General features: G+C 38.8%; 1 protein-coding gene across 2 annotated transcripts in view; it reads right to left on the reverse strand.

The window, feature by feature from the left end:
* The window catches only part of LOC115274034 (ubiquinol-cytochrome-c reductase complex assembly factor 1), a 102,218-nt gene that overhangs the window by 86,101 nt on the left and 863 nt on the right, over positions 1 to 15,254 (reverse strand). The window contains exons 1-2 of one of the 2 annotated variants that reach the window (XM_029917401.1): positions 5,421 to 5,482; positions 1,153 to 1,251 (exon numbers count right to left, since the gene is read on the reverse strand). In XM_029917401.1, coding sequence (XP_029773261.1) covers positions 1,153 to 1,251; positions 5,421 to 5,450 — 129 coding nt within the window. In that variant the 5' untranslated portion in view covers positions 5,451 to 5,482. Of the gene's footprint in view, positions 1 to 1,152; positions 1,252 to 5,420; positions 5,483 to 15,254 lie in introns of those variants that run through there. The other variant, XM_029917402.1, reaches the window with a different exon arrangement.

The following is a 15,254-nucleotide window of genomic DNA, read 5'->3' on the forward strand; positions in this document are numbered from 1 at the left end:
GTGAGAGGGGGAGGGGCAGAGAGAGAAGGAGACACAGAACTGGAAGCAGGCTCCAGGCTCTGAGCTAGCTGTCAGCACAGAGCCCGATGCGGGGCTCGAACCCATGAACGTGAGATCTGACCTGAGCCGAAGTCAGACACTTAACCGACTGAGCCACACAGATGCCCCAAGGTAACATTTTCTACCCAGTTAGTTTAAAATTTTTTTCAACACCCAACTTAGAGGAAGTTAATGAAAGTTAGTTATATATACATTGCTGATGGCAATGTAAGTTAAACAACCTTCTGGAGAAACTGCTCATACTCATTGACCCTGGATATACTCTCTTAGGAATTTATCTTTAATAAAGTAAAAAAATTTTAACCTGTCAAGAAATGGTAACTACACTAAAACCTACAAAGGTGAAAAAAATTGCAAATAATTTCAGTATCAAACAAAGCCTAAGTAAATAGAATAACATGTAGCCATTAAAAAATGTAATTATGCAATCTAACATGAATAATGTCTGCTCCAATAAGTGAAAAGGCACCAGAAAATAAAATTCTGTGGATATTTGTTAAGGTATCTACGGAAAAAATTAGTATACACACACACACACACACACGACTGGAAAAAAACCAGATGTTTTCACATTTGAGGTCATGGGTGATTTTTATTTCCTTTATTACTAAATTATTTGTATAATTAACAAAAATCAGGAGAAAATACTCTCAAGGAGGGTCCAAAGTAATGAATCATGTGGCCAATGGTAAACTAAGGCCCCAAATAATTGTTCCTTGGATTCTGTATTTATAAAACGAAAAAAAAAAGAAAGGAAGAAACATTTCTTACCCCAAATAAAAGTGGCACAATGTAGCTACAAAAAGAAAACTGCAGTTAACTCTGAGATGAATGTCTGGAAACATTCCAAACAGTAAAAATCATCAGACTGTAGCATGGTATCCTAGGCTAAGTTCCACTGCTAGGGTATTTAGAAGCAACGCCCTAGACACCATACTGTAGGAATCAGAACTGAGCTGGCACCACAGAGACCCAGAAGTGGTCTCATGAGGTTTTTCCATCACACAATTTGTTTGGCTAATCTATAAATATATGACATTTGCAAATAAACACTAAGGTTTTCATACCAAGCAAAGGAACAACAAACCTTACCTGGAAAGTACCAGACAGAGCCCTGCCCCACTGTGCCTGTGTAGAAGACACAGGTACCAATCGGCTGCATACTGGAACCCAGTGGGAAATCCGGTTCCTCTAGAGAAAGAAAAAAAAGACTGTTAAGAATCTATATCCAACTCTAAGTGCGGAAGTTTAGAAATTCTGCCAGAACAGGGTACATGAAAGGCGAACTTCCAAAACAGGGCCAGGAACAAGCTTCCTCGTGCTCATCTCTCTAAGGATACATTATCTTTAGAGATGTACCCCTGCCTATTTCTGATCCATGGACTAAAATAACTCTAGTAAAGGCTGACTCAAGCAGAGGGACATGGACTCCCTCTCAGGAGAGTAACAAAATAAGCAGACTTCAGGCATTTTACAATTAGATTATCATTCTTAAATGAGAATCTGCAATGCCTTTTCATAAACACTGATTTATTTGATCTTCACAGAATCCCTTTATAGTAAGCAGTGTGGAATTACTATCATCCCCAAAAGGATAAAGAAATTAGGGCTGACATTTTTAGGGTAGGAAAACACACTATGCCAATTTGATTTCCAAAACAAAAGAGAGAGATTAAATGGTTGTTAAGAGTTACTGACGGAAGTTCAGTTTCCCCCTCAGGTATTAAACTGACCTCAGAAAGGTCTCTGGGCCAAAGGGAAAGACTAGGCTGGGGAAAGGAAGAGTTCTATCTTGCTACACGATGAGAAGCCTACTCTATATTATGAGCCTGAAATACATTCACTGTATAAATGGCATTCATGTACACAGTACTGGAGATGTCTATTCTAGGCACCAAGTCTGAGGGATTTCTTTCATTTGACCTATATAAAACTTATAGAGCCACAATGAGGGCTGGATATGAAATTGTTTTAAAAACACTTTACGTCGGGGCTCCTGGGTGGCTCAGTAGGTTAAGCATCGGACTTCAGCTGAGGTCAAGATCTCATGGCTTGTGAGTTTGAGTCCCAGGTAAAGCTCTGTGCTGATAGCTCAGAGCCCAAAGCCTGCTTTGGATTCTGTGTCTCCCTCTCTCTCTCTTCCTCTCCCCTGCTCGCTCGCTCTCTCTCTCAAAAATAAATAAATGTTTTTAAAAAATTAAAAAAAAACACTTTGCCATAAACTACATATACATAAACTACAATTCTAGGAGTCATAGACCTGGATTCTAGTTTTAACTCAGCTATTCTAATATGATCTTTACAAGTAATTTAATATCTACAATGCACAGGTTCCTTATAGCAATTATTAGTAATACTTAAGAGCATTTGCTCTGTGACAGGCACTTTCCTAGGTACTTTACATATATAAACTCATTTAAAACTCATAATCACTTCCAATGACCTAGGAATATTGCTATTATTCCACTTAAATAAAGAGACTGAGGTATACATAGAATAAGTAATTTCCTAAGGTCACATAGTTAATATAATGGCAGGGTTAAGATCTGAACCCAAACAGCCCAACTCCAGGATCCATGCTCATTTATGGGATGAAAGGGTAAAAGGAATATCAACAACGTATCTTCTAACACTCTCTGAACTAGTCTTAAAACACAGTATAGTATTGTGGCAAGAGCCATGTACTTGAAATCAGAAAGCACTGATTTGACGCTTGGCTCCACTGAAAGCTACAAGCCTTTGTTGCCTCTTCTATAAAACAAAGAAAAAAATCCCTACTCCTCAGGATTTAAGAAAAATCAACAAATGTACCCTGTAACATGTCCAACTCAATAAATATTAAGTTGAATCTGAATCTCCATTTCCTCATGAATAGGCAAGAAGGCACGGGGTAATGTACATGGAGAAAGATGCAGTATTTTAAACCTAGAGAGCCTTTCTAAAGTATCTCACACTTTTAAAATTGTATAACTTTTTAATACGCTACCAACAACACCTTATCTTTCAAATGAAAAGTAAAGCTTCAAAATATTTCATTTCGCTGAGGTCTGATCTGTTGGGAGACAGTTACTGGCTTTTTGTTTACTAATGCTGAATTGTTTGCCAGAATCATTCAACATTAGATATTCCTTTCCTAAAAAGTGTAAATATAGGATAAGATGAAACTTCCTACAGATTCAAGCCCAAAGAGGGGGAGTAAGAGGAAATTACAATTAGGAACAATGCAAACTTTGGAAGATCTTCTGAAGAATTTCATCATATTTTTCCCCACATCAATAAACGTTTTCTCTGTAATTTTGGTTCTACTTGGTTTTATGCCAATACTTTAAATCAGTTCTTATTAGAAGAAAGAAGCAATCAGCTCTGTTCTTTCCTTCTCCAATCCAACAACAGTTCTTGTCCAAACCCTTAATTGAAACTGAGGTATGGCAGAAAGGGTATTAGAATCCCAAGACTGTTATTAAATAGCTGTGTGACCCTGAACTAGCTACTCAACATTCTGGACCTTCATTTTCCCCTATGTAAAGTGGGAATAATAAAAGCTACCTCACAGGAGTGTTCCAAAGATCATATGTAAAAGCACCTCTATAACACTAAAACACACACAAAAGCATCATTATTGTTATTAACAACTTACTGAATTATATAAGCTTCTCTTCCCACCAGCAAACTGTCATAGAAGCAAGAAATACTTTCTTAAAATATTGTTTTGAACCTGGAATTCCCTTTCTCAAAAGCTTGCAGTGCCTCCAAGTGCCACTTTAATCAAACTTCAATACCTGATCTTTACCAACTAGACCCATCTAGACTCATCTTTATATTTACATACTCTGCCTTGTATTCTCCATTCAGCAGTTCCAAAACCTGACTCAGATTCTCTGGTTTGGGAATTACGACTCCTCTCCATACAAGCTAATTCCCTTCCAGTTAGTTCCTCTGGGACTCTCTTCTTCCCTCTTATTCAAACCATGAGTTCATTAGCTTCAAAAAGTCTCCCCAGGGGCACCTGTGTGGCTCAGACCGTTAAGCAACTGACCCTTGGTTTCAGCGCAAGTCATGATCTCATGGTTTGTGAGTTCGAGCCCCACATCATGCTCTGCTCTGACAGTTCGAAGTCTGCTTGGGATTCTCTCTCCCCCTCTCTCTCTGCCGCTTCCCACCTTGCACACTGTCTCTCTCTCAAAATAAATAGTCTTTAAAAGAGTCTCTCCAGACTCCAGGTACTGGTTCTACTGATTCTGTTTGGTCCATTTTCTTTCTACTTCTCCCAGTACTTCATTTATAAATATGTCTGTGGGGGTGCCTGGGTGGCTCAGTCAGTTAAGCATCCGACTCAGGCTCAGGTCATGATCTCACAGTGCATGGGTTCAGGCCCTGTGTTGGGCTCAGGCCCCATGTTCAGCTCTGTGCTGACAGCTTAAAGCCTGGAGCCTACTTCTGATTCTGTCTTTGTCTCTCTCTGCCCCTCCCCTATTCGCTCTCTTTCTCTCTCTCAAAATTAAATTTAAAAAATTTAATTATAATAAATAAATGAACAAATAAAAATCTGTGGAAGTCCTTACCTCCCTCTTACAGGTACTAAGATATCAAGCCTATAACAATTAGCAAACCTCAACTTCCAAGTTCAGGAAAACATGTATAGCCATTTCTGATGGTTAGAATTACTGCCTTAGTGGGAAGTTGTTTTACTGTCTTTTTGCCTCACCAACACTTCAAAACCAAAATCTTAAAGATGGGTTTCATGCTTTTATGTCCTTGGCATACTGTTAAGTGCAGGTGATTTTACATTTGTATTTCAAAATATTCTGACAGACCAGTTTTTCAACTATAGCTTTAATCAGTCCACTGACCAGGCTGTTGCTGCATGTGTTTTTTAAGATACTGTACATAATATTTTTCTTGGCTTACTAATGAATTGGAAAAGGCTTTACAGGCAGTCTATTCTCCTATTCTCCATAGTTTTGTTTTATAAAGTGACCACAAACACTGAGTTAGCAAACACACTGAATCATTGCTCCTAGAAGAAATATATGGTTAGGTTCCTACAAGCCTCTGGTCACAACATTTTCATCAACCAATCAATATATAACCTGGCATGTTTCTCTTTAAAAACATGTTATTATTCATAGATACACATTGACTCATTAACATTGAACTCATGGCCAATAGCACTATAACTCACTCCTGAACAAAACTTATCTAGCACATAAATTTTCTCTGTAAAGAACATCACAGCCTCCTTGCACTTAGTAACACTAGATACTACACTTAGGGGCCTTATTAAACAGGGAAATCACCAACAAGTACAAAAATGCAAAAACCATGGCATTAAATAGACTGTGAAAACAATACTTACTTACCGTGTAAGTGCTAAAATAAGAAGTCAGCATATCAATCTCAGCTAGGACTTGAATGTTGCAGCTCAAATTTTTCACTCCTCTGCATTTACATATCCATAAATGACAGTAAAAATGCCATAAACATTAAGTTTGGAATTACAAATAAATCTTAGCAAGTATACTGAATTCAAAAATACAGAATCTAAAAACGATGAAGATCAACCATAATCACCAAATCTACTCTATAAATGTCCACTGGTTCCTGTCCTCTGAGTGCCATGGATACTAATTCAATTCCATAGTCCAGAGGATAAACACTACTGTAGCAAACTGTCCTGCAAGTTACAAAATGGTGGGCTACAAAAGGATACTTACACAGACAGGAGGAACAAAGAATATTCAACCATTCCTTCTGTAAGGACCCAGGTCAGAACCAAACTGACTCCATGACAGGCTTCAAGTTTCCCTCTGACCTTGGAGGCCTAAGTGTCGGTTTCCCAGAATCATTAGACAATAAAAGGGCACAGAATGCTCAACCAGGGACCACCCTAGTAACACCCAATCAGAAGCTGCCAACTAAAATGCTTAACACTCCTAAGGGCAGGCCTAGAGATAGAAGCTATAGATAATCACTTATTGCTTAAGGCTAGTTACACCATACGTGAGGGTCCAGGGTCCTGGGCCCACTACATAATTGGTTAATACTCTAAATATTGTGATTGGGTCCCACCAAAAGTAACAACACTCTAAGCAATGGGTATAGTTCAAGTTACTGCCAATGCTGTTAGGCGATAATGATTGGATCTCTGTACCTGTGTCACAATTTCCTGTAACTCTCCCTTCCTAAAACCCATAAAAGCCCTACCCTCCCTTTGTTTGGGCTCTCAGCAGGATCCACTGCGGACCCACTACGCTGGTGAAGTCTGTGAGACCGAGCTTAGGCCCAGCGAGCCTAAGCGCTTAATAAAGCCCTTTGCTTTTACATGCATGACTCGGTCTCCCCCGGCGGTCTCTGGTTTTGGGGGACAATATTGAAATCTGGGCATAACACTTCCATCATTACTGAATATTCTGCCTCCTCCCACTTTGTTGGGGGTGTCCAATCTGAGCTTTAAAAGATTGATTACACCCAGGTAAGATTTGAGCATATTCATAAATATACTAAGATTGAGCATATCAGTAAATATATGTATTACTATATACATTAAGGCTTCTAGTAGAGAAAGGAGTTAAATATGAAAAGGCAGAAGGGTACAATAAACCCTGTGGTACTAGGATGAATTTAAAGTAATTGGTATGGGTTTTTAATATGTATAGACAAATACAGAAATAGATGTCTGCATATGTAAATATATACATACATGCATTTCCTATCCCTGTCCTGATAGGTCCTGGAAGCAATGACCACATCTAGCATCCAGACTTGGTTTCTAAACAGCACCAGTCACTAAAAAGAACTAGTCCTCTCTCGAAAAAAAGTAGACTTTGGAATGGGGCTGATAGTCCTTAAAGCCGGTTCCCCAGGAGCATTGGTTGAAAACAACTGTTTAACTTTATGGCTGCCTGAGGCAATGGATAATACTTGGGGAAACCAATAGGCTAACAAAAGAAGCTTAAAAGGAAAAGCAAGGGAATGAGCTTTGTAAAGGTTTGACATATTTCCCTGGGAACCAGAAGGCCACTCATATGCACAGGGCTGTGCTCAAGAACAGGAAAGACCTGAGACCTCTGATTAACCTTGAGGCTCTGCACAAGCAGGAAGTGAAGTTTAAGCCAGGGCTGCTGAATGACTGGCAGAATGTTGACGGTGTATCCCAAGAGGTGCACAGAGTCCCTCAGCAAAAACCAGAAGACTTACTCATTACCTGACCACTAAGCTAACTGAGCTGAGACCACACAACAAAGAATACAACCTTTACAAAATTAATTCAGAAAAGTCACTAAACAGAAAAACAATAACAAACTATGGGAAAGGACAGACCTGATTTCCAGAATTGCCACATTATATTATTTTAAATGTCCAGTTTTCAACCAAAAATACAGTATGAAACATGTAAAAAACAAAAAAGGGTGGTCTATACACAGAGAAGGAAAAAAATCTACAGAAACTGTCCCTGAGGAAGCTCAGATGTTAGACAAACTAGACAAAGACTATGAACCTATTTTACTTAAAGTTTATTTATTTTGAGTGAGAAAGCAGGAGCAGGAGAGGGAGAGAGAGAATCCCAAGCAGGCTCCATGCTGTCAGCGCAGATGCCATGAACAGGGCTCGATGCCATGAACCACAAGATCATGACCTGAGCCAAAATCAGAAGTCAGACACTTAACCTACTGAGCCACCCAGGCACCCCTAAACCTGCTATTTTAAATGTTTAAAATCAAAAGGAAGGGCACATGGGTGGCTCAGTTGGTTGGGCATCTGACTTCGGCTCAGCTCATGATCTCAACGTTTGTGGGTTCAGGTCCACGACGGGGTCTGTGCTGACAGCTCAGAGCCTGGAGCCTGCTTTGAATTCTGTGTCTCCCTCTCTCTCTCTGCCCCTCCCCCACTCACACACACTCTCTCTCTCTCTCTCTCTCTCTCTCTCTCTCTCTCTTAAAAATGAATAAAAGTTAAAAAAAAATTATAAATTAAATTAATATCTAAATGAAATTATTCTGAAGAAATATATCAAAGTATAGGAATGCTCTCTCACAAAATAGAGAATATTAACAGAGAAACTATTTTTTAAAAAACAAATTCTTGTGTTGAAAAGAATAAATAAAATGAACATTCCACTAAAGGGGTTAAACAGAAGATTTGAGGGGCAGGTGGGTGGCTCAGTCGGTTGAGCATCCAATTGCGGCTCAGGTCGTGATCTCATGGTTTGAGGGTTAGAGCCCCACATTGGGCTCTGTGCTGACAGCTTAGAGCCTGGAGCCTGCTTCAGATTCTGTGTCTCCCTCTCTCTCTGACCCTCCCCTGCTCATGCTATCTCTCTCTGTCTCTCAAAAATAAAAAAATAAAAAAATTTTTTTAACATTAAAAATAAGTAAAACATTTTTTTAAATTATAAATAAATAGCAGATTTGAGCAGAAGAGAAAATCAATGACTTTAAAATAGGTCAACCAAGATTATCCAAACTAAGGAACAGAAAGAAAAAAACAATGAAAAATGTTAACACAGCCTCAGAGACCTACAGGATAAAATCAAATGTACAAATATATGTATAATGAGAGTCTCAGACGGACAAGAGGAAATGAAGGGAAAGAAAAAATATTTGAAGATATACTGGCAGAAAATATCCCAAATTTGATGAAAAACATCAGTCTATAAATCCAAGAAGTTCAACTAACTCCAAGAGCATAAATTCAGAGAGATCTATAAATAGACGTATCCTGGGCACCTTAGTGGTTCCGTCAGTTAAGTATCCAACTTTGGCTCAGGTCATGATCTCAGAGTTCGGTTGGTGAGTTCAAGCCCCACATTGAGCCCTCTACTGTCAGCACAGAGACTGCTTCAGATCCTGTCTCCCTCTGTCTCCCTCTCTCTCTGCCCCTCCCCAGCTCATAGGGTACACATGCAAGTAAGTGCCCGCTCTCTCACTCTCTCTCTCTCAAAAATAAGATAAAACAGGGGCACATGAGAGGCTCAGTTGGTTAAGCATCCAACTCTTGATTTCAGGTCAGGTCATGAGCTCACAATTCATGAATTCAAGCCCTTTATCTGCTGTCAGCACAGAGCCTGCTTGGGATTCTCTCTCTCCCCCCTCTCTGATTTTCCCTGCCTCTCTCTCACATTTTTAAATATAATTTTTTTAATTTTTAATAATATATGATAAAATAAAAGCATTAAAAAAACAGGTATCATAATCAAGCTATTGAAAAACAAAGACACAGCATCTTGAAAGCAGCAAGAGAAGCTATTCAACATGTATAAGAGATGACTGATAACATTAATAGCTGATTTCTCCTCAGAAACTATGGAGAACAGAGGCAATGGGATGAAAAATTAAGACTTTCTAGATAAGCAAAAATTGAGAAAATCAACAGCAGACCTGCTCTACAGCAAAGACTAAAAGGAGAACTGTAGGCTACACTGAGACCCCTGACACTCTGTAACTCAAATCCACATGAAGAAATAAAGTGCACTGAGAGAGGCAACCACTTAGATAAATACAAAAATACAGCACAAGTATATATTTTTTGTTTTTAATTATTTTATTTCTATTTTTATTTTTAATTTAAAAGTCAACTACATAAAGCAATAATTGTAAATCTATGCTGATGAGCACACAATGTTTTAAAATGTTTAAATATATAATTTGAATGACATTAATGGCACAAGGGAGTCAGAAAGGAATGGAGCTAAATGGAATCAAAGGATTTTTCTTAATATTTATTTATTTATTTTTGAGAAAGTATGTGCATGTGTGTGCAAAAGGGGGGTGGGCAGGGAGGAGGGAGGGAGGGACAGAGAGAATCTGAAGCAGGCTCCATCTGTGCTCTCAGTGCAGAGCCCAATGAGGGGCTCAAACCCACAAAACCATGAGATTATGACCTGAGCTAAATTCAGACACTTAACCACCTGAGCCATCCAGGAGCCCCAAAGTTCTTATATTTTACTGAAATTAAGTTGATATTCACTCAAACTAGATTGTTATAAGTCAAGATGTTAATTGTAATCCCCAGAGCAAACACGAGGAAAATAATTTTAAAAATACAGTAAAACTTTATACCATATACAAAAATTAACTCAAAATGGATCAAAGACTTAAACATAAGACCTAAAAAGAAGAAAACCTAAGGGGAACACTTCAGCACATCAGATTTCATGATGATCTCTTGGCTATGACACCGAAGCCCAAGAAACAAAAGAAAAAATAGTTAAGCTGAACTTCATCAAAATTAAAAACTTTTGTGCATCAAAGAACACTATCAACAAAGTAAAAAGACAACCCCTGGAATGGGAAAGACTATTTGCAAATCATAGATGTGAAAAGGAACTGAATCCAGAATATAAAAATAAATTTCTACAACTCAACAACAACAAAAACAACTCAATTAAAAAAATGGGCAAAGGACTCAAACAAACATTTGTCCAAAGATATACAGTCAACTTGCATATAAAATATGCTCAACATCATTAATCATTAGAGAAATGCAAATCAAAACTACAATGAGATACCACCTCACACCCATTAAGATGGCCACTATAAAGGAAGAAAAAGAAAGAAAAGAATAAGCATTAGCAAAGATGTGAAGAAACTGAAGCCCTTATGCTTTCTTGGTGGTTATGGAAACTGGTGCAACCACTGTGGAAAATAAAATGGCAACTGCTCAAAAACTTAAACATGGATATACCATATGATCCAATAATTCTACTTCTGAATATATACCCAAACGAAGTAAAAACAGGGACTAGAAAAGATATAAATACTGGCAGCACTATTTCATATTAGCCAACAGGTGGAAGCCACCCAAGTGTCTGTCCTCAAATGAATGGGTAAACAAAATGTGGCTTACACATACAATGGAATATTATTCAGCCTTAAAAGGGAAGGAAATTCTGACACATACTACATGGAAGAACCTTGAAGACATTACGCTGAGTGAAATACACCAGTCACAAAACAAATACCGTACGATTCCACTTCTATAAGGTACCTACAGTAGTCAAAATCATACAGACTGAAAGAAGGATGGCTGTTTGGGACTAAGAAGAGGGGGACATGGTGATTATTTACTAGGTAGAACTTCAGTTTTGTGAGATAAAGAGTTCTGTGAAGTATGGTGTGAAGGCAGCACAACAATGTGAATGTACTTAATGCCGCTCTAAACTGTACAGTTAAAAACAATTAAAATGGTACATTTTATCTTATGTATATTTTACTACAATTTCTTTTTAAAGTACAAGAGTGGCTTTCTGCAATTTCTACTACTATCAAAGTAAAGTAAAAATGACCACCAACGCCCAGGACAGCTCATAAGCCATAAACACGTCCCACTGCACTTCTCAAATATCCAGTTCCTCTGTGGGAGCTCCCCAGCAACAGCAGTGTTTCAGCTTCCTCTTCCTTCCTAAACCCATTATTGGAAAAGGAGGGGAAAAAAGGAAAAAATAACGGGAAACTAATGAGAATATTTCAGGAATATCCCTTCTCTGTGGTTCAAATTTCTTATCTTAAAATGGGGAAAATAATAGTGCCTACCTTTTCAAAGGGGTATTGTAAGAATTAAGGAAATTCACATACATACAGTATTTAAGAGTGCTTACCACATGCTAAGTGCCCTGTAAATATTAGCTATTAGTATTACTGCCCAGGAAATCTCAACATCTTATTTCAACTACAACCTATATCTCAGCTTGCTTAGTCTCTCCTGAACACCAACTCTCCAGCTGCTTAAAAAAAAAAAAAGAAAACCTGGAGGCGCCTGGATGGCTCAGTGTGTTAAGCCTCCAACTCTTGATCTGAGCTCAGGTCTTGATCTCAGGGTGGTGACTTCAAGCTCCATGTTGGGTGTGAAGCCTACTTAAAAACAAACAAACAAAAAACAACAAAACACCACCATCTCCAACTGGATGTTCTCAATGAAGGACACTGCTGTACCAACTCAGTCATCCAAGGCAGACTCACTGTTAGACATCTCCCCCCCCACTCTCAATATCTAACCTTCCACCAAGCCCTGCAGACTCAGTTTCCTCAATATTTGTTGAAATCATCCCTTCCTCTCTAACCACACTTCCCCCACCCTTCTTAAACAGGCCTTCCTACTTCTTCCAGGATTACTTGAGTAGTTCTGATTGTACTTTGGGACCCGAACTTCAGCCAACTCTGACTAATCCATCCACTACTGCTACAGGGATAGATTAAAGCAAAAATCTCATGGTAGGTATACATCTTTACTATGAGTTTTAACTTTTTTTATACCTTCAAAATGAAATTTATAAATTTCAATTTAAAAATGATAAAAGACACTCAGGGAACCTGGATGGCTCAGTTGGTTAAGCGTCCAACTTCAGCTCAGGTCATGATCTCACAGTTTTTGAGTTCAAGCCCCACGTCAGGCTCTGAACTGACAGCTCAGATCCTGGAGCCAGTTTCAGATTCTGCTTCTCCCTCTCTCTCTCTCTGCACCTTCCCCTCTCACATTCTGCCTCTCTCTCACGGGTGAAAATAAATATTTTAAAAAGTTTTTTTAATAAAAAAAAAGAAAAACTAAAGTGTTCCCCTCATCAGTGGTGGCTGCAGGAGGGAAGAAGAATAGGAGAAAGGGGCTGGAAAAGAGTACAAAGAAATTTTGGAGAGTGACAGATATGTTATTTTTATTGTGATGATAGCTTTTCAAGTGTATACCAATGTTAATTAAATGGTGCAACTTATTGCATGTTGATTATTCTTTAACTTTAAAAATTTAAATAAAAAAGAATAAATATCAAAAAAAAAAACTTTAAAAACTAACTCTTTTGCTCTAAAACCAGAAGCTTTGAAATAGATGCCATCTACAGCATGAGAGATGACTCCTAGCAATATGTATGCATCGCTTTAATGGAGGACCTGCCTATCTCCAGCACAAGTACCAAAAGGTCAGGGAGTGCATAACTTTGGCCTAAAACCCAGACTCCAGGACCAGGCACAAACTGGGGAGCACAGGAAACCAGCCTAGACACTGAGCTGCTATCAGTTCACTTGAGGTTGCACACCATTCAAAGCTCCTCAGTGTGCCTTTGCAGCTTACCCATGATGCATCTCCTCAACCCCTTTTGAAGGACTCAGGGTCTCAGCCAATAGAAGTACTTCAGTGACTTATACTATAGGCAGGAGAGCAACTTTAAAATGAAGATTGGGTTGTTTTCAACTTGAAAATTATTTGAAGAATAACATAAAATTCAAAAATAAAAATTATTTGGAGAAAAAAACTTTTAAAAATAAATCTTCCCTTGCTTAAAACATTTCAAAGTCTCCCCTCTGCCTCAGGATAAGCCTCTAATCCTAACCATAAGACACATGGCCCTGACTCCCGCCATTTCCCCATAAGTGCCCAAGTCAAGGCAAAGAGATTCACATACAGTCCTTGGTTATCTGGCATTCGTAGCATAAGCTAAGGCTTCTATGCTCTCTCTCCCCTTCTCTAATGCTCTCATTTAGTTCAGGCATCACTCCCTGATGGATGCTTATCCTCAAGCTGGTTTAGGTGTGTCTCTACTTTGTTCCTACAGCACCTGGTACAAACTTCCAACACAGCATTTCAAATACTATACTAGTAATTCTCTTTTCTGTCTCTATCAGATGACAAACTTCAGAGAAAGGTCTATGCTTTTCATCCTCAGTCGCTTGGATAGTTCCTAGAAGGTAGTAAACTCTCAAAACTGATGCTGAACTAAAAGGAAGAGAAGAAAAAGACTTAGATGTCACCTGTATCAACTGATTTTCTGATCAACCCTATCAAACTTATTATTAAGAAAATCTGAGGCTCAGAGAAGTTAAGGGACTTGTTCAAGGTAAGTAACAGAGCCACACTTTCAACCAAGGCTCTTCAGACTCCTAGACAGGTAGATTTCCTGTATTTGTGAATTCATCAGCACCCAATCCAAATGCCTCTTCAGAACAGATAATCAATAAATACCTGCTGCTTTCATGTTTACCGTCACTTCCAGCTAGTATTAGGGGAGATTCCATTGCTTTGTCACACAGCACATTTTATCATATAATAAGAAACCTTTGAAGAATCATAGTAGGGGCACCTGGGTGGCTCAGTCGGTTGAGTGTCCGGTTTGGGCTCAGGTCATGATTTCACGGTTCGTGGGTTCGAGCCCTGCATCAGGTTCTGTGCTGACAGCTCAGAGCCTGGAGCCTGCTTTGGATTCTGTGTCTCCCCCTCTCGCTGACCCTCCCCTGCTCGAGCTGCCTCTCTCTGTCTCTCAAAAATAAATAAGAAACATTGAAAAAAAAAAAAAGAATCATAGTATAAAGTAAAAGTGACTTTCCTTACCTAAACTTGCTTTTTATCTAAAAAGATGAGCAGAAAGAAATAAATACAAAAAAAAAATCTGACTAATAGAGGGCAATTAGGTGGCTTCTATGGATGCTACCACCTAAGAAGAAACAAACCTGCAACAGTCCACACACTCAGGGGCAAGAAAATTTAATATATATCAGGCAAGCCCTAACTTCCAAGATAAATAAAGGTGTTCATTTCAGGCATATAGCCCAATAAACTTTTCATCTTTTTCCTGACATATCAATCTTTAAAATGTAATAACTTAGGACATCCTAGTTGCCATTTCTCCAGCAGTTCTCAGTTCTGAATCAATTTCTCTGTCCCCCTGCATCAACAATTACTTCACCAAGTCAATCTTTCAGTAGGTTATATGAGCTATTCTTCAAACTATTACTGGGCAGGAATAGAGAGCACTGCACTTTGCTAGTCTGACAAGAAATACAAGAAGTTAAATTGCAGTTCCTATAAACCATATATAAAAAGATTAGAAGCATAGCGTAAATAACTCACAAGATAGCCAGAGGCAGGAATGGGCAGTGCCTGCTATGAAAAACAATGTCCTTGACTCAATTTCTGAAAGACTGGCTAAAATGATAAACCTTCCCATCCCTCAATGATTAGTAACTAGGCTCTGTATCATCCTAGTCTTTTTCTGCTGCCACTTTCTTTTCTCCTTGAATTCCCAGATGTCAGAGTATGCTAGAAGGATAAGGACTGAATCACAATGGCAGTAGTTTCCCACAAGGGTGCTAAGAAGTCTAGTAGTAATTCTGGGGTCCCTGGGTGGCTCAGTCGGTTGAGCGTCCGACTTTGGCTCAGGTCACGTTCAGTGGGTTCCAGCCCCGAGTCGGGCTCTGCGCTGACAGCTCAGA

Source organism: Suricata suricatta, chromosome 12 (assembly GCF_006229205.1).
Source record: "Suricata suricatta isolate VVHF042 chromosome 12, meerkat_22Aug2017_6uvM2_HiC, whole genome shotgun sequence".
Classification (NCBI taxonomy): domain Eukaryota; kingdom Metazoa; phylum Chordata; class Mammalia; order Carnivora; family Herpestidae; genus Suricata; species Suricata suricatta.